We start from the raw sequence: 17,358 nt of genomic DNA on the forward strand, positions 1-17,358 counted from the left end.
CCTGGATGGGACCCGTGGGGGAGATGCACGTCCTGTGGGAGCGATGCTCCCCCCCCCAGCTGAGCCGTCAGTGACTCTCAGCCAGTGGTGGGACATGGGTCCCCCGGTTGTTAATTGCTAGGCCCAGCTGTCTGGCCCATCTGAGTGGTCAGTGAGAGTCTGCAGACAATCAACAACCCCCTTCCACCACCTGGTTAAACGTGCAGCACGGGGTCGGGAGGAACTGAGGCACACACGATTTTCATCCAAAATATTGTGAATCCCCCCCCCCCCCCGCAACATCACACCGGATAATTAATTTCTCCAGATTGCCGAAGAGCCCAGTCCCGGCCTCTCCCAGCAGGGGGTGCTGTGGGGAGCGATGGGGGCAGGGAGCCACTGGCTACTCCATGGAGTTGCCTCCTGATGGAGGAGTGACACTGCTGGGACAAATGTGATGCTGCCCTGTACCCTAATAGCTATCGAGGATTGGCACCACTCTATATGGGTGCTTCCAGAGTCGGGGAGAGAACCCAGGAGTCCTGGCTTCCAGGCCCAGCTACTCCTGCTCTAACCACTAGACCCCACCCCTCCCCTCCCCGGACCAGAAAGAGAACCCAGGAGTCCTGGCTGCCCCCTGCTCAGCTGAGAGGCAAATTCAGACACGACCCCCCAAACACTGACACACACACCCTGCTGCGGTTGCCTGAATTTACTAAATTCATGACTTTCCAGTCAGATCCGAGTGTGCCCAGCCATGTGGGAGAGGCAGGAGAGATTCCCCTGGCTGGTGCTAGGGGGCGCCACCCTCTGACTCAGACACACACACACACACCCCCCTGCACCCCCACGCCCCTTCTCCCCACCTGGGAGTGGAGGCATCGCCCCACTGCGGTCCCCCATCTCCCACGCTGGCCCCAAAACCACAGTCAGAGCTGGGGAGAGAACGCAGGAGTCCTGCCAGCAGATCCAATGGTTCTCCGTTCGTTCCCAGCAGCAGGGGACGCCAGGGAGGGTGGAGCTACCCCAGTTCCTTCCCTCACCCCCTGGCGGGGGCACCGGGGTGCAGGGTTAGGGTGTCCGGAGCAGAGGGGTCAAAGGTGAGGATGTTGGCGGGGATTAGGGTGGTCAGGCCTGGGGTCTCGCATGCTCCCAGTTGTTCTCATACCTGACGGGGCCGCCCCCCTGGATCCCCGGTAGCAGGCACCGGTGCAGGAATACGTCCTGGGACTGTGGCAGAGACGGGGCGTCAAAATGGGGGAGCCCCATCTGGCCTCCCCCCGCCCTCTCATTCCAGCCTGGGGCAGGCCCTCACGGCTTCTCTTACCTCGTCCGATTAGCCCGGTGGCACTTTAGCAACCCAGTATCTGGGGTTGTGATTAATGACAGTGGCTAATTAGCACCTATTGCAAACCATTAATATATTTCCTTGACTCACATTTAACCATTAATTATGGATATGCGAGTAATTAACAGGAGCAACCAGTGAACATTAGCAGCTGACTGTTAATTACATTCATAGAACTCAGCAATTAGCAATTATTAGAAACCAGCTATGGATAATGTTCAATATTTATTGATAACAGCAGATTGGGGCCAGATCAGGGCTGGTGCCCCCTAGAGGGGACAGGCCCCACACCCCGTTCCCTGCCCCCCTGAGCCAGCCAGTCCCTGCCCTATACAATGTCATTGTGTCCCGCCAAGAGCCCTGTGATGGAGACGGGGCCACTAGAGAAGCAGCAGGGTCTCTCCCTGCGCTCGCCTGCTCCTGGGGAGAGGGGCCCGGCTGCCGCCTGGACACAGATGCCGTAGCTGTAGTTGTGGGCGCAGGACCCAGAAAGTTTCACCCAGCCCAGGGTCAGGGAGCTGTTGGAGTGAGCCTGGAGGGTGAGGTTCGTCACTGGGGCAGGCACCGGCAGGGGGCAGACAGAGACAGCATGAGACCCCCACACCTGGGGGGGAAACCCAGGCATCCTGGCTCCCAGCCCCCCCCCCCACTGCTCTAACCATTAGACCCCACTCCCCTCCCAGAGCTGGGAAAGAACCCAGGAGTCCTTGGCTCCCAGACCCCCCAACCCCATCACGCTATCACACTATCTGTTACAGTTTGGTGCTGGCATCATGAGAAACCAATTTTCGTTCTCACATTCAGAGCTGCCGCTAAGCCAAATATTATTTCCATAACAGCAGCATCCAGAGACCTTGACTGAGATTGGCCCCTCTCCCTCACCATCAGGCCAGTCATGGCACCCTGCCCCCCCCCCATCCTCAAGTGAGCTCAGGGCCTCACCTCTGGGGTGGGGCAGGGGGCTGCTTATATGGGGACCCCTCACCCAGCGCATAGACACAAGCTCTCTGGGATGGGACATGGGGGCTGGTTATATGGGGACCCCTTCCCTGGTGCTGGGATGCAGCTGCCTCTGGGGTGGGGCACGGGGACTTAGCCAACACCCTGGAACAGCCGGATGTGTAAGGCCCTTTGTTCTCAGAGTTTCTTTGATTTCATTTCCCCCGGGGAATTTATCAGTGTTGTTCATCACCACAACAACAACACTGGGTGAAAATCAACGCAAAAAAAAAAAAGAGATGAATAACTTTGATTTTGCTGGACGGAAAGACGGGTCGGGGGAAGTACCCAGCAGATTAATGCTTCGAATTCTGTTCCTCAGTGCAGTTTGCTGCAGAGCTCAACCAATCCAGAACACAACACGTCCTCGCTCGATCGCTGCTCCCCAGTGAAAACTTTTCATCAGGGAACAAAGGGTAGGAATTAAAGGTAAATTCTCAGAATGGAGAGAGGTAACTAGTGGTGTTCCCCAAGGGTCTGTCCTAGGACCAATCCTATTCAATTTATTCATAAATGATCTGGAGAAAGGGATAAACAGGGAGGTGGCAAAGTCTGCAGATGATACTAAACTACTCAAGATAGTTAAGACCAAAGCAGATTGTGAAGAACTTCAAAAAGATCTCACAAAACCAAGTGATTGGCAACAAAATGGCAAATGAAATTTAATGTGGATAAATGTAAGGTAATGCACATTGGAAAAAATAACCCCAACTATACAAACAATATGATGGGGGCTAATTTAGCTACAATGAGTCAGGAAAAAGATCATGGCATCATCGTGGATACTTCTCTGAAGATGTCCACGCAGTGAGCAGCAACGGTCAAAAAAGCAAACAGGATGTTCGGAATCATTAAAAAGGGGATAGAAAATAAGACCGAGAATATATTATTGCCCTTATATAAATCCATGGTACGCCCACATCTCGAATACTGTGTACGGGTGTGGTCCCCTCACCTCAAAATAGATATTCTAGCACTAGAAAAGGTTCAGAAAAGGGGAACTAAAATGATTAGGGGGTTGGAGAGGGTCCCATATGAGGAGAGATTAAAGAGGCTAGGCCTCTTCAGCTTGGAAAAGAGGAGACTAAGGGAGGATATGATAGAGGTCTATAAAATCATGAGTGATGTAGAGAAAGTGGATAAGGAAAAGTTATTTACTTATTCCCATAATACAAGAACTAGGGATCACCAAATGAAATTAATAGGTAGCAGGTTTAAAACAAATAAAAGGAAGTTCTTCTTCACAGCGCACAGTCAACTTGTGGAACTCCTTACCTGAGGGGGTTGTGAAGGCTGGGACTATAACAATGTTTAAAAGGGAACTGGATAAATTCATGGTGGCTAAGTCCATTAATGGCTATTAGCTGGGATGGGTAAGGAATGGTGTCCCTAGCCTCTGTTCATCAGAGGATGGAGGTGGATGGCAGGAGGGAGATCACTTGATCATTGCCTGTTAGGTTCACTCCCTCTGGGGCACCTGGCACTGGCCACTGTCAGTAGACAGATACTGGGTTAGATGGACCTTTGGTCTGACCCGGTACGGCCGTTCTTATGTTCTTATGTTCTTATGAGCGTTTACTGGTGCAGATTTATACGTGTGCGGGGCGGGCGGGTGCCTCATCGGTACGTTCAGCCCCCTGGCGTGCGCCCCCAGGTGTGTATGGGTTGGTATCTGCTCTAGGCTCAGTTCTGCACGCAGGGTCGACGAGTGTGGGGGAAGCCAATACAAATTACCGGGGCCTGGCGGACCAGAAGGGGGCCTGGGGCCCGACTTTGTTGGCCTTGTTTAGCCAGCCCATGCTGGGGGGCCCGAAAAACGTTTTTCACCGGGGCCCGAACCCGCTCTCAGCGGCCCTGTCTGCACGTCCGCCCGGCCTCATGTCTTCGCGTAACCCAGCGCTTTCATGCCGCGTGGTTTGAATTGCTCTAATCAAACACATCATTTCTTTATTGATCTGCATTCCACAAAAGCAGGGGGGAAATCGGGAGGGGAGGGAAATGAACACAACTTTTTGTAAAATCCAGGAGTTTTTCATTTACGCTGAAAACGGAGGGGCTTAAGGATGAGGCAGTCCAGGAGGAAGCCCCCACCTTCCAGGCTGGGATTCAGCCAGGGCACTACACTTTGAGCCCCACATCCGAAAGCCCCCCCGTACCCCCACCCTGGAGCACAGCTCCCCCCAAGCGCTATCATAGCCAGCCCGGCCCACTGGGAAAAAGCAGCATCTCCAGCCCCTGGGGTCTGGGCTGTGGCACACTCAGCCCCCCGTTGATGGAAGGAATTTCTGATGCCGGTGGCCGCGTCTGGCTCCAAGCCCGTGTTGGTTTTGGCTCCCGCTCCTCGCCCCATCGTGCCCAGCCAGCGGGGCCAGGCCAGCCCCACCCCACGCTCCCCACACTTGTGCTTCCCCTGAAGGCCCAGCCCAGAGATTTACAGAGCAAACCCGGCGACCCTATGTCTGGCGGTTAGAGCAGGGGGGCTGGGAGCCAGGACGCCTGGGTTCTCTCCCTGGTTGGAGGGGGACGGGGTCACTCTCGGGCTGTAGAGGGAGGTCATAGGTCACAAACGTCAACTTCCCCATCAACAGCTGGAGACCCAACTTGGGCCAATCAAAACTCCTCCCCCCCCCCACTTGTCTCTCTGGTATCTCAGGAGCCCCCCAGCCCCTGCCAGGACCCGGCCCACGTTAGACAACACATGACATCAAATCAGCTGTAATTGTGCTGACTGGCACTTAGGCAGGGTCAAAGATCAGGGAAATTACTTCCAGGTCATTAGTTGGGGAGGTTGGCGCTTCTAGACCCTCGGGTCACAGGTCAATGAACAAACATCCGCGACAGCTGGTTCTTGTTGGCCCCGGGGTCAAAGGTCACTGGGGTCACAGGGGAGTTGGTGCTGGTGGGCTCAGTGGTCACCGGCAGGTTGGTTGAGGGGTCAAAGGTCGCTGGGGTCACACATGGGTTGGCATTGTCAGGGTCAGAGGTCGCTGGGGTCACAGGTGCTTTGGTGCAGATGGGGTCAGAGGTCACCATGGTCACTGGCAGGTTGACGCTGATGGGTCAGAGGTCGCTGGGGTCACAGGTGCTTTGGTGCAGATGGGGTCAGAGGTCACCATGGTCACTGGCAGGTTGACGCTGATGGGGTCAGAGGTCGCTGGGGTCACAGGCAGGTTGGCGCTGATGGGGTCAGAGGTCACGAGTGCCAACTGCCCCTGGGGTCAGAGGTCACGGGCGCCCGGCTCAGGTCTCCTTCCAGCGGGGGCTGGCGCGGGGGGCCCAGGCTGCAATCAGCCCCTGGGCCGCGTAGTAGGTGCCCATGACGATGAGCCGGGCCTGGGGCACCGGGGCGCAGAAGTGGTCCCAGGCCAGGACCAGGTCGGAGGCCACGAAGAGCAGGGAGCCGGTGGCCACGGCCAGGTGGGGGGGAGGCCGGGCCAGGGCCCGCCAGGCCATGGCCGCCAGCAGCGCCCCGTAGCCCCCCACGGCCGGCACGTAGGGGCCCCCCAGGCAGGGCCACAGCGTCGCGTAGGCCCCGGCCCAGGCCAGCGCCAGCAGCAGCAGGAGCCAGGGGCGGGCGGGACGCAGGCCCAGGGCCCAGATGTAGCAGACGTGAGCCAGAGCGAAGGCCACCACCCCTGTGGGGGAGGGGGGTGTCAGAGAGCCGTGCTCCTCACTCCCGACCCGCAGCCCCCTGGGTGCTACCTCCCCTCCCCTCCCCTCCCCCACTACTGCTCCTCACTCCCGACCCGCAGCCCCCTGGGTGCTACCTCCCCTCCCCTCCCCTCCCCCACTACTGCTCCTCACTCCCGACCCGCAGCCCCCTGGGTGCTACCTCCCCTCCCCTCCCCTCCCCCACCACTGCTCCTCACTCCCTACTTGCAGCCCCCTGGGTGCCATCTCCCCTCCTCCACCGGTACTCCTCACTCCCGACCCGCAGCCCCTGCTAGCCCAGCCCAGCCCTGGATGCCCCCTTCCGTCCCCCACCAGTGCTCCTCACTTCCGAACTGCAGCACCCCCTAGGCCAGTTCTGGGCTCCCCACCCTGAACTCTGCTGGTGCCCCTCACTCCTGGCCCCATACCTGGGATAAATAGTTGGGGCCAGACGAGGCGGAAGTCTCCCACGCTGGAGAACATCAGCCCCCAGCGGACCCGGCGTGCGGCCGGGGTCCAGGCGCCGTCACCCCGGGCCTGGGCCGTCAGGAACCAGACCAGGCTCAGGAGCGGGAGGCTCTTGACACCGGCGCTGACCCAGCTGGGCTCAGGCAGCCACAGGGCGAAGTACAGGCCACAGGAGGCCAGGAACGGCAGCAGCTTGAGGTGGTGGCTCTTGGCCTGCAGAGGGGGGTGGAAATGGACACGGCCGGGGTCCGTCTACACTAGGGAGAGCACGGCGCACCCGGCATGGACACTATCCCTCGGTCCAATCAGGGAGCAGGGAACAATCCCATGTGACTCAGACAGCAATGACGTGTCATTTCCCACCGGGGTCAGCTCCAAAGCTAACAGACCAACATGTTAACTCTTAAACCTATTGATCTCCCACTCTGTAATAGCGGGCCTGTTAACAGTCACCATATTAACTCTGACACTTATCACTACACCAGTCTATAATGGACATTGACTAGTTTGCCATGTTCACTCTGAAACCTACTGTTATCCACTCATTGACAGTGGTCAATGTGATATCAGTAGGTTTCAGAGTGAACATGGCAATGTGATATCATTATTTTCAGCGTTAACATGCCAAAATAAATGACATATCCATTCTTAGAAATGGGGTTTTTCAGTTATTTTGCCACATTAATGCCAAAACCACACAATAACCTATTTTAACTAACGGTTCTGTTAGTTATTTCACCGTGTTGACTCTGAAAACTACTGACAGACCACTGAATGTTATTAATGCTGATAACAAGGTGTTATCTCTGAAAATCAATGATAACCCCCTGTGTATGGGCCTTGTTAACTATTCCACTAACAAGAGACTTACCAGAAGCACCCAGCTAAATCTACTTATCTCAGGCTGAACCGTGGCCTGGTGGAACTGAGAACTGACTCCCTTTCATCACTGTTTTGTGAACTCTGGAACCTACTGATAACCCAAATGAGATCAACCTTATTAACTGTTTTTCCACCAAGATACCCCAGCTACATCTACTCAACTCACCTCACTGACTCATCCTTGTGGGGCTGGGAAGTAACCCCCTCAATGAAGTGTTAACTCTGAAACATACTGCTGTCACGTAACACATCTTCCTTGGTAATACAGATACCAGAGCAATCACAGCCACGTTCCACTTCACCTGCTCTATCCCCGACCCCATTTCTGATCCAGCCCCTCTTCTCTGCGGCTGTGTGTTAACTCTGAAAGCTACTGACAGCATCACTTCAACCACAACTTTCTGTCTTCATATATGAGCTAGACTTTTCCCAGGAATTTGCAGTTCAACTCAGGCACCATGACAAACCTGAAACATCCACCCCACCAAAGTAAAATCCAGGCCCATGTCCACTCATCCCCAGGGAACATTCCCTCTGACACCTACTGATGGCAGCAACAACTTTTTAACTATTTCACCACCAAGAGTTTTAGCAGGAAGAGCCCATTAAGGCTCCTTCTCCAAAGGGTGAACTGCCCCATTCATGCTAAAATAGCAGTGTTAACTCTGAAAACTACTGCTGTAACCTTGTCCCATTCACATCAACAGTGTTAACTCTGAAACCTACGGATATTGTGCCTTCAAGGTCACCCACGCCATCACTGTGATCAGGGCTAACCATGCTGATCCTGCTACCAGCCCCGCTTCCCTGCCCCTCTGGGGCCAGCAGTGCCACCAGCTCAAGCAGGATTTGGGAAATGGTGCAGAATTGACAAGAAAGGGCTGGAGGTAAATCCTGCCTTGATGGACCAGCTTTACCAGCTCACAGTCCCAGAAGCCGTTAACAGCAGCACCCCAGCTCTGAGAAAGGAGTGGAGCCTAGTGGCTCAGAGCAGGGTGGGGGAAGGGAACTGGGCGCCAGGACATCAAGGGTCTATCCCCCACTTGGCTCCATTTTGTGCCTCAGTTTTCCCCTCCTTACATCAGCTGCAGACTTCGGGGGGTAGCAGGCATCCGTCTCCAGAATGTCCATGGTGTGGGGCCGGAGCTCCGGGACGCACCCTGGCTGCTGCTCCCAATTCCAGGCACTCGCCTGGACTTTGAGCTCTGCAGATTCAACAGAGCCACAAATGGGTGTGTGTGGGGGAAATTGGTCCCTCCCGCCCCATCCCCACCCAGCGCCAATCGGTAACAGGCAGGCAACGGCAGGGGGAAGAGGAACTGGTGTGTGTGGATGAGGGAGTGAGGAGTGGGGTGCAGGGGTCAGAGCAGGGGGGGCTGGGAGCCAGGACTCTCCCCGGCTTTGGGAGGGGAGTGGGGTCTAGTGAGGAAGGGGAGACGGAGGGGGCGGGGGATTAGCTAAATCTCTCTCACCATCCTCTGGCTACCAGCTGGCCCTGCCACCTGCATCCTTCCTTGTTGTCACTTGCTGCCTCTACAGCTGGGCAGCTCCCTGGGGCCTTGGCTCTGGAACTGGGGACTGACCCACATCCTGTATCCACAGCCCTCCGCTCCCCTACTCAGCCAGGAAGAGCACTGCCTAGGGGGGGGGCTGGATAGAATCCGTGGGGAGCTGGAAACCAGGACGCCTGCATTATCCAGGGAGCCCTCACCCGGCCCTGAGATGCAGCCCCTCTAGGGTGGAGCACAGGGGCTGGTTTATTCACTCCTCTATATAGCATCCCCCATTGATATAAGCACAATTGGGGGGGTGTGTGCAAGGGGGCAGCGACCTCAATGACCACCCCATTAAAGCCCCACAAGGATGGGATGTTCCACCCCACCTACCCCCATGCCTTGGATCTCTCCTGGATGGCGTCATGAGCTCGGCCTTTGGTCAGAGGCTCGACTTCAGGTCACTGGCTGGAGGGGCCAGGGCAACCCACCGTCAACCCGCTCCCAGGGCTGGGGTGGGGGCAGGTTTCCTTCCCTGGAGCCACTGCGATTGGCAGGACCTCGGCCACCGGGAACCACTTCTGGGTGACGCTCAAGGTTGGCCAAGTCTCCCTGGCCATGGGCCGGCAAAGGTTTGTGGGAGAACTTCTGGATCAAGGGCCCTCCAGTTGGGCGGCCATGACGGGCGTTGTCATGACCATTGAGGGTCGGCGTCTCCTTGGCCCTGGTTCTGAGTCAGCTGGTCACACAAGAGCAGCCCCCGGGAGCTCTCCTTGAGGCAGGTCAATGGAGCAACGCCGAGGTCAACGGGGCGCATATGGCGCTCGCCAATGGGTGACTCCCTGTGGGGCATTGGTCATGGCTGGGGTTGTTCGCTCAGCATAGGGTCATAAGTCAAACAAACAACTTTCAGGTCAGCTCCTGGGTAGGCTGGATTTGTGGGTGGGGGGCCAGGGGGAGGTCAAGGGGTTGACCTCTGGGGACATTAGGTTGTCTCTTTCACATAGCACCATGGCGCTGAGATTTAAGCACAGAGTGGGGAGGGGTCAGGGGTCAAGGGAATAAATTCCAGGGCCGCCCATGACCGTGGGGTCATAGGTCAAGAGACTGACCTTGTGGTTGGCTCTTGGAGCTATTGTTTTTTGACATGGGGTCAGAGGTTTGACCTTGGGGGGGTCCATCTCTTGGACAAGTTCTAGGACACGGGGTGTAACTGTCCGGTGTTGGGGGCTCGGCCCTCTCAGGTGCAACTGGGAGCCAGGGCGCCTCACTACATGTCCCCCCTCCCCCAGGCTGGCTCTTGTGGAGCGGGGCCAGACCCTTCCATACCCCCCAGGTGGGAAAGGAAGTCCATGTTGGCGTGATCCTTCCCGGCCCGGTGGCGAACGGTGAAGGCATAGGGCTGCAGCGCCAGGTACCAGCGCTGCAGCCGCATGTTATGGTCCTTCATGTGGGCCCACCACTGGAGGGTGGCGCGGTCCGTGACCAAGGTGAACGGGGCCCCAAGGAGGTAGTACCGTAGGGCGTCGCAGGCCCACTTTGCTGCGAGGGCTTCCTTCTCAACCACCGCGTAATTTTCTTCTGGGGGGAACAGCTTCTGGCTGATGTAGAGGACCGGATGCTCTTCCCCGTCCACCTCTTGGGAGAGGACAGCCCCGAGCCCCACCTCCGAGGCGTCCGTCTGCAGGATGAACGGCTGGTCAAAATCGAGGCTATACAGGACAGGCTTACGGGAGAGCCTGGCTTCCAGTGTTCGAAAGGCCTCGTCACACTCGAGTGTCCATTTCACGTCTCGCGGGCGGTCCTTGGTTAGGAGCCCCGTCAAGGGAGCGGCGATCGCTGCGAACTGGTGAATGAACCGTCGATAATACCCGGCCAGCCCCAAGAACTGACGTCCTTGGCATTTCGTGGCTGGCGGGGGACAGGCTGCAACGGCCTGAACCTTGTCCACGAGGGGTTTTACCTGTCCATTTCCGATGGTGTACCCCAGGTAGGTGGTTTCTTGCCAGCCGATGTGGCATTTCTTCGGGTTGGCCGTTAACCCGGCCACCCGCAGGGACCTCAGGATGGCCACGGCCCATTCTAACTGGTTCTCCCAGTCGCAGCTGTAAATGACCACGTCGTCCAGATAGGCCGCAGCGTAGTCTTGATGAGGTTGGAGGAGGCGGTCCATCAGGTGCTGGAATGTGGCCGGGGCCCCATGGAGGCCGAAGGGCATCCGGGTAAATTGATAGAGGCCCGTAGGGGTGGCGAAGGCAGTCTTTTCCCGGGAAGCCGGATGGAGGGGGATCTGCCAGTATCCCTCACTCAAATCCAGGGTAGTGATATAACGGGCCTCTCCTAACCAGGCCAACAGCTCGTCTATCCGGGGCATGGGGTATGCATCGAATTTGGAGAGGGCGTTGACACGCCTGAAGTCGATGCAGAACCGCTGGGAGCCATCGGGTTTCGGGACCAACACCACGGGGCTACGCCACTCGCTCTGCGAGGGTTCAATCACCCCCAGGTCCAACATATTCCGTACCTCCTCGTCAACGACACGCCTCCTATGGTATGGCAGGGACCGGGTCGTGCCCTGGATGACCACTCCAGGCTCTGTCTGAATCCTATGGTGTACCAGGGTGGTGTATCCCAGTTGGGCCATGAAAGTGCAGGAAAATGCTTGTAGGAGGCACCGGGTTTGCTTAAGCTGCACCTCCATCAGCGTCTCCCCAAGCTGGGGTCCCTCCGGGTCCTCAGTGTGAGTTACCTGACGTCCTAGCTCAGGTTCTGGTGGGTAGGGGTTAATTAGAAGACCTTCTCTGCTCCCGCCACGGCTTGAGAAGGTTAATGTGGCATCGCTGTAGCTTCTTTCGCCGGTCAGGCTGGTTGATTTCATAGGTAACTGGGCCCACTTTTCTAACTACCTTCTATGGTCCTTGCCACCGAGCCAGGAGCTTGGATTCGTTGGAGGGAAGAAGGACAAGGACCCGGTCCCCAGGTTGAAAGTCGTGGGTCTGTGCGCCCTGATTGTAACTCTGGGCCTGTGTTTCTTGAGCGGCTTTCAAATTCTCTCGGGCCAGGGCGCCCGCCTGCCTAAGATGCTCCTGCAGCTGGATCACATACTTCAAAAGGCCTTGGGCGGGGGACGAGGCTTGCTCCCAGGTTTCCCGCATTAGGTCCAAGAGGCCCCAGGGCTGGCGGCCGTACAGCAGTTCAAATGGCGAAAATTTGGTTGACGATTGGGGGACCTCTCGTACCACTAAAAGGAAGGGTGGTAGTAGCTGGTCCCATCGGCGGAGGTCCTGCGGCGGAAATCTGCGCAGTCTGTCCTTTAAGGTCTGATTGAAACTTGCGACCAATCCGTCGGTCTGGGGATGATACACCGACATCCGCAGTTGCTTGATCCCCAGGAGTTCACATACTTGGTGTAGTAATCGCAAGGTAAAGTTGGTCCCCTCGTCCGTGAGGATCTCCCGGGGCAGGCCGATGTGGGCGAAGACCTTCACCAATTCGTCTGTGATGGTGCGGGCTCTGATGCTTCGCAGGGGAATCGCCTCAGGAAACCGGGTGGTATAATCCAACATAACCAGGATGTACCGAAACCCCGCGATGCTCTTGGGGAGAAGCCCCACTAGATCCATAGCCATGCGCTCAAAGGGGGTGTCAATTACGGGCATGGGAACTAAGGGGGCCTTGGGCATTCTGGCGGGGGCAGCCAGCTGGCACTCAGGGGCAGGAGTTGCAGTAGTGTTTTACTTCCTGATGTATACCCGGCCAAAAGAAGCGCCTCAGAATCCGGGCCAGTGTCTTTTCGTGACCCAGGTGTCCGGCGGCTGGGACGTCGTGGGCCAGCTTCAGGACCGCACGCCGATGACATCGGGGCACGAGGAGTTGGTCCGGGGCTCCCCGGTGTGTGAGTCTCTCTCAACCTGATACAGGCGATCTTGTCGCAGCTCAAAATGCAGCCACTGCGCCGCCCGGCCGGGATCGAGGATGGTTCCATCCACGGTGGCTAGTTGGTCGTACGCCGGCTTGAGGGTAGAGTCGGCCCTTTGGTCTCGGCAAAAATCCGTGGGGGCCGAGGGATCCTCCACCACACCCAGGCCAATGTCCTCCAATCCTTCCGGCTGGCCGGCAGGGTCGGGTGCTTCTGGCTCGTCTTCCTCGGCTTCTGGGGTCTCCCCTTCCAAGGCTGGCATGGGCTCCAGGCCATCCCCGGTGTGGTGGCGCAGGACTGCTGGAAACTCGGGCCAGTCCTGGCCCAGGATCACCGGATAGGTGAGCCACGGCGTGAGGCCCAGCACCATCAACCAACGTGATGCACTGTAGCTGGATTTTTCCCAGGCAGGCATCAACCGGGGGACCCAAGCGTTGCCAGATCAACGTCTGGCCACAGCCCGAGTCGAGGAGGGCCGTTGTCGGGTACCCCTAAACCATCACGGGCACGGTGATCTTGGCTGCCTGGGACCGGCGGGCACGGGCTTCCCCTGAACAGACCTGGCCAAAGGCGGACTCGAGTCCGGGGCAGTCGCGCTGTAGGTGGCTATACTCCCTGCAGGGGAAACAGGGCCCCCGGTCTGTTCGTCCGGGCCGGGGCCAGGCCCTGGGGTTGTCCGCCAGAGGACACCGGGGGCTCCCCCTCACTGTTGGAGTCGGGGTCCGAGCAGATTGGCCAGGGGGGTCGCTGTGGTGTGGGTCCGGTCCTCCGCCCCCCGACCTGAAACTCGTCCATCAGCCTGGACGAGCGCCATCTTCTCGGAGCTAGGGCGCTTTGCCCCCGGTGGGGCTGCTTGTAGCACTGGGCCCACCGGTACTTCGGCCGCCAGGAAGTCCTCCATCCGTGAGACGGCGGTGGCCAGGGTCGCAGGCCGATGGCGGAGGACCCAGGCCCTTCCCCGCGGGGGAAGGATGTGGGTGAACTGTTCAGGCACCACTTGCTCCATTAGCTCCTCCGTCGTCCGGCGTTCTGGCTGCAACCAGCGCTTACAGGTCTCGTGGAGTTCCTGGGCCACCATACGGGGCCGGGCCCTGGCGGGGTAGACCAGGCTCCTAAATCGCTGTCGGAACGTCTCCAGACTCACACCTAGGGTGTCTAGGACCGTAATCCTGCGCTGCCTCTGCAGACAGGCCGCAATAGACCGCCTGGGCAATCCCTGTCAGGTAGGGGGCCAGGATGGCAGCCCACTGATCGTGGGCCCACCCTGCGATGACCGCCACCCGCTCGAACGTGACGAGGAAAACTTCGGGGTCGTCGCTGGGGCCCATCTTCGTCAGTCGGATCGGGGGACTGGGCCGCCCCCCCACCTCCGTGCCCCCTGGCTGGGGTCCTTCTGGCGTGGACCGAGCCGCCGCGAGGTGCTGGAGGCATCGGCGTTGGAACTCCTGGTGTTGGGTGATCAGCTCCTGGAGCAGCTGGTGCTGCTGGGTTCCCAGCTGCTCGACACGTTGCTGTTGTTGTTGGAGGTGGGCGGCCTGCTGCTCCTGCTGCGACTGGGCCGCCTGCTGTCGCTCTTGAGTCTCGGTCACGAGCGCAAGGAGCTGGGAAAGATCCATCTCTCGGGAGGGGAGTCTCTCTCCCCCACAGCCCCCTTCTCACCGGAGTCGAGAGCCTGCGCCCACATCCTGGGCGGAGCTCCTCAGAGAAGGCACCACGTGTAACTGTCCGGTGTTGGGGCTCGGCCCTCTCAGGCGCAGCTGGGAGCGAGGGCACCTCACTACACGCGGCAAAGAGTTCCGGGTCCCGGCCCTTCAGCAGGGGCTGAGCAAACAAATAGTCTCTAAGTCTACGAGGACGGCCTCCTCAGGCCAGCGAGAGGGGGAGTCTGCCACCCTTGGACAGGTGGCGGGGGGACGTGGGCCCTCCTACTCCACTGCGTTCCGGCCCGGGGCCCTAGCAGTGGCCAAGAGTCGCTGCTGTCAGTGGGGATCCTGGCCGCAACACACTGACATGGGTTCAGGCTCTTCGGGAGCCAAACCAGGGTTGGCTACCACCTGGCCACTTCCGACCTCCTCGGGAGACCGGGCCCGGGGCCGGCTCGGCCCGTCCTCCTCGGGATCCCGGGCCCGGGGCCGGCTCGGCCCGTCCTCCTCGGGATCCCTGGAGCAGGGCCAGCTCGGCCCGTCCTCCTCGGGATCCCGGGCGCGGGGAAGCTCGGCCCGTCCTCCTCGGGATCCCGGGCCCGGGGCCGGCTCGGCCCGTCCTCCTCGGGATCCCGGGCCCGGGGCCGGCTCGGCCCGTCCTCCTCGGGATCCCTGGAGCAGGGCCAGCTCGGCCCGTCCTCCTCGGGATCCCGGGCGCGGGGAAGCTCGGCCCGTCCTCCTCGGGATCCCGGGCCCGGGGCCGGCTCGGCCCGTCCTCCTCGGGATCCCTGGAGCAGGGCCAGCTCGGCCCGTCCTCCTCGGGATCCCGGGCGCGGGGAAGCTCGGCCCGTCCTCCTCGGGATCCCGGGCCCGGGGCCGGCTCGGCCCGTCCTCCTCGGGATCCCGGGCCCGGGGCCGGCTCGGCCCGTCCTCCTCGGGATCCCGGGCCCGGGGCCGGCTCGGCCCGTCCTCCTCGGGATCCCTGGAGCAGGGCCAGCTCGGCCCGTCCTCCTCGGGATCCCGGGCGCGGGGAAGCTCGGCCCGTCCTCCTCGGGATCCCGGGCCCGGGGCCGGCTCGGCCCGTCCTCCTCGGGATCCCTGGAGCAGGGCCAGCTCGGCCCGTCCTCCTCGGGATCCCGGGCGCGGGGAAGCTCGGCCCGTCCTCCTCGGGATCCCGGGCCCGGGGCCGGCTCGGCCCATCCTCCTCGGGATCCCGGGCCCGGGGCCGGCTCGGCCCGTCCTCCTTGGGATCCCGGGCGCGGGGAAGCTCGGGCCAGGCGGGAGCTCGGCCACCCGCGTCTGGTCTCTTCAGTGGCCGGCGGCCAAGTGAGCACCGGGGCTGGGCTTTTATACTTCTTGTCCCGCCCCTTGACTTCCGGGAGGCGGGAACGGGCGGCAATGGCTCCGCCCACATTGGAGGCTGCAGGGACTCGGCCCTCTCAGGCACAGCTGGGAGCCAGAGCACCTCACTACACAGGGTCATTACTCAACGAATTAACCGCCTGGCATGGGGGTCAGGGGTCAAGAAGCTGACCTCTGGGGGTGCCTGTTGGGAGGGGTGACTCGTGTGGGAGGTTGTAGGTCAAGGAATCACTTCCAGGGCAGCTCTCGACCCGGGTGACCCCGTGGGCTTGGCCTGGATGGGAGATCACCGGGCTGGGTTGCCCGTTGCTCCAGCGTTGAGCCATGACTGCGTCTCTTTACCCACAATCCCCAGCGCTCTCAGGACCATCTCGCGGGCTGAGAACTGGAGGACGCCGTGATTCCCCCACCCACAAAGTACAGATAGAAAAACCAACCCAGCCCCCCCCTCACAAAACCAGATCATGCCCCTTTCCGGCCTCAAACCCTCCACCCCCAAGCACCGTCTCCAGCTCCCCGAGCTGCCAGACTGCTGCAACCGGCCACAAGAGGGCGCCGTGACACAGGATGTGCCAGAGGCTTCAATCACCATTCATGAGAGGGCTGGAGCCCGGACTCCTGGGTTCTCTCCTGGCTCTGGGAGGGGAGTCGTGCCTAGTGGTTAGAGCAGGGGACTGGGAGCCAGGACTCCTGGGTTCTCTCCCTGGATGTGGGAAGGGAGTGGGGTCTAGTGGTTAGAGCAGGGTGGGGCTGGGAGCCCGGAATCCTGGGTTCTCTCCTGGCTCTGGGAGGGAAGTGGCGTCTAGTGATTAGAGCAGGGGGAGGGGAGCTGGGAGCCAGGACTCCCGGCTTCTCTTCTGGCTCTGGGAGGGGAGTCGTGCCTAATGGTTAGAGCAGGGTGGGGCTGGGAGCCAGGACTCCTGGGTTCTCTCCTGGCTCTGGGAGGGGAGTGGGGTCTAGTGGTTAGAGCAGGGTGAGGCTGGGAGCCATGACTCTTGGGTTCTCTCCCTGGATGTGGGAGGGGAGTGGGGTCTAGTGGTTAGAGCGGGGGGGGCTGGGCTGGGTTCTATTCTGGCTCTGGAGGGAATGGGGTCAGGCTTCAGGTCCATAGAGGGAGGTCATAGGTCACGACTCAACATCCTACTCAACAGCTGGAGACAATAAAATAGTTGGGCCAATAAAAGCTCCCCTGGCCCTTGTTTCTACTGTCCCAGCCCCGACCACCTGCCAGGGGCAGCCCCCGCCAGCCCACATCAGTCAAGGCGTGTCATCAAATGAGCTGTAATTGGGCCTGCAGACAAATGAGCAGGGTCAAAGGTCAAGGCAATTACTTCCAGGTCATTGGTTGGGCAGGTTGGCACTCCTAGGTCACAGGGTCGTAGGTAAAGGAACCAACAGCCAGGACAGCTGGTTCTCAGCCCTGGGGTCAGAGGTCAACAGGGTCAGCAGTATGTTGGGGCTGATGAGGTCAGAGGTCGCTGGGGTCACAGGCGGGTTGGTGTTGATGGGGTCAGAGGTCACTGGGGTCACCCATGGGTTGGTGCTGATGGGGTCAGAGGTGGTGGGTGCCACCTGCCGGCTGCCCCCTGGGGTCAGAGGTCACGGGCGCCCGGC

The 17,358-nt window shown here is 59.7% G+C and overlaps 1 protein-coding gene across 1 annotated transcript; it reads right to left on the minus strand.

Annotated features, from left to right (window-relative positions):
* Positions 1-5,566: 5,566 nt before the first annotated feature.
* On the minus strand, positions 5,567-8,458 carry LOC127036763 (lysoplasmalogenase-like). The gene is made up of 3 exons (XM_050927965.1): positions 8,408-8,458; positions 6,406-6,658; positions 5,567-5,961 (listed from the first exon to the last, which is right to left on the minus strand). Exons 1-3 carry the CDS (start codon positions 8,456-8,458, stop codon positions 5,567-5,569), a joined length of 699 nt encoding a protein of 232 aa, XP_050783922.1.
* Positions 8,459-17,358: the final 8,900 nt, after the last annotated feature.

This window comes from Gopherus flavomarginatus, chromosome 18 (assembly GCF_025201925.1).
Source record: "Gopherus flavomarginatus isolate rGopFla2 chromosome 18, rGopFla2.mat.asm, whole genome shotgun sequence".
In the NCBI taxonomy this organism is placed as follows: domain Eukaryota; kingdom Metazoa; phylum Chordata; order Testudines; family Testudinidae; genus Gopherus; species Gopherus flavomarginatus.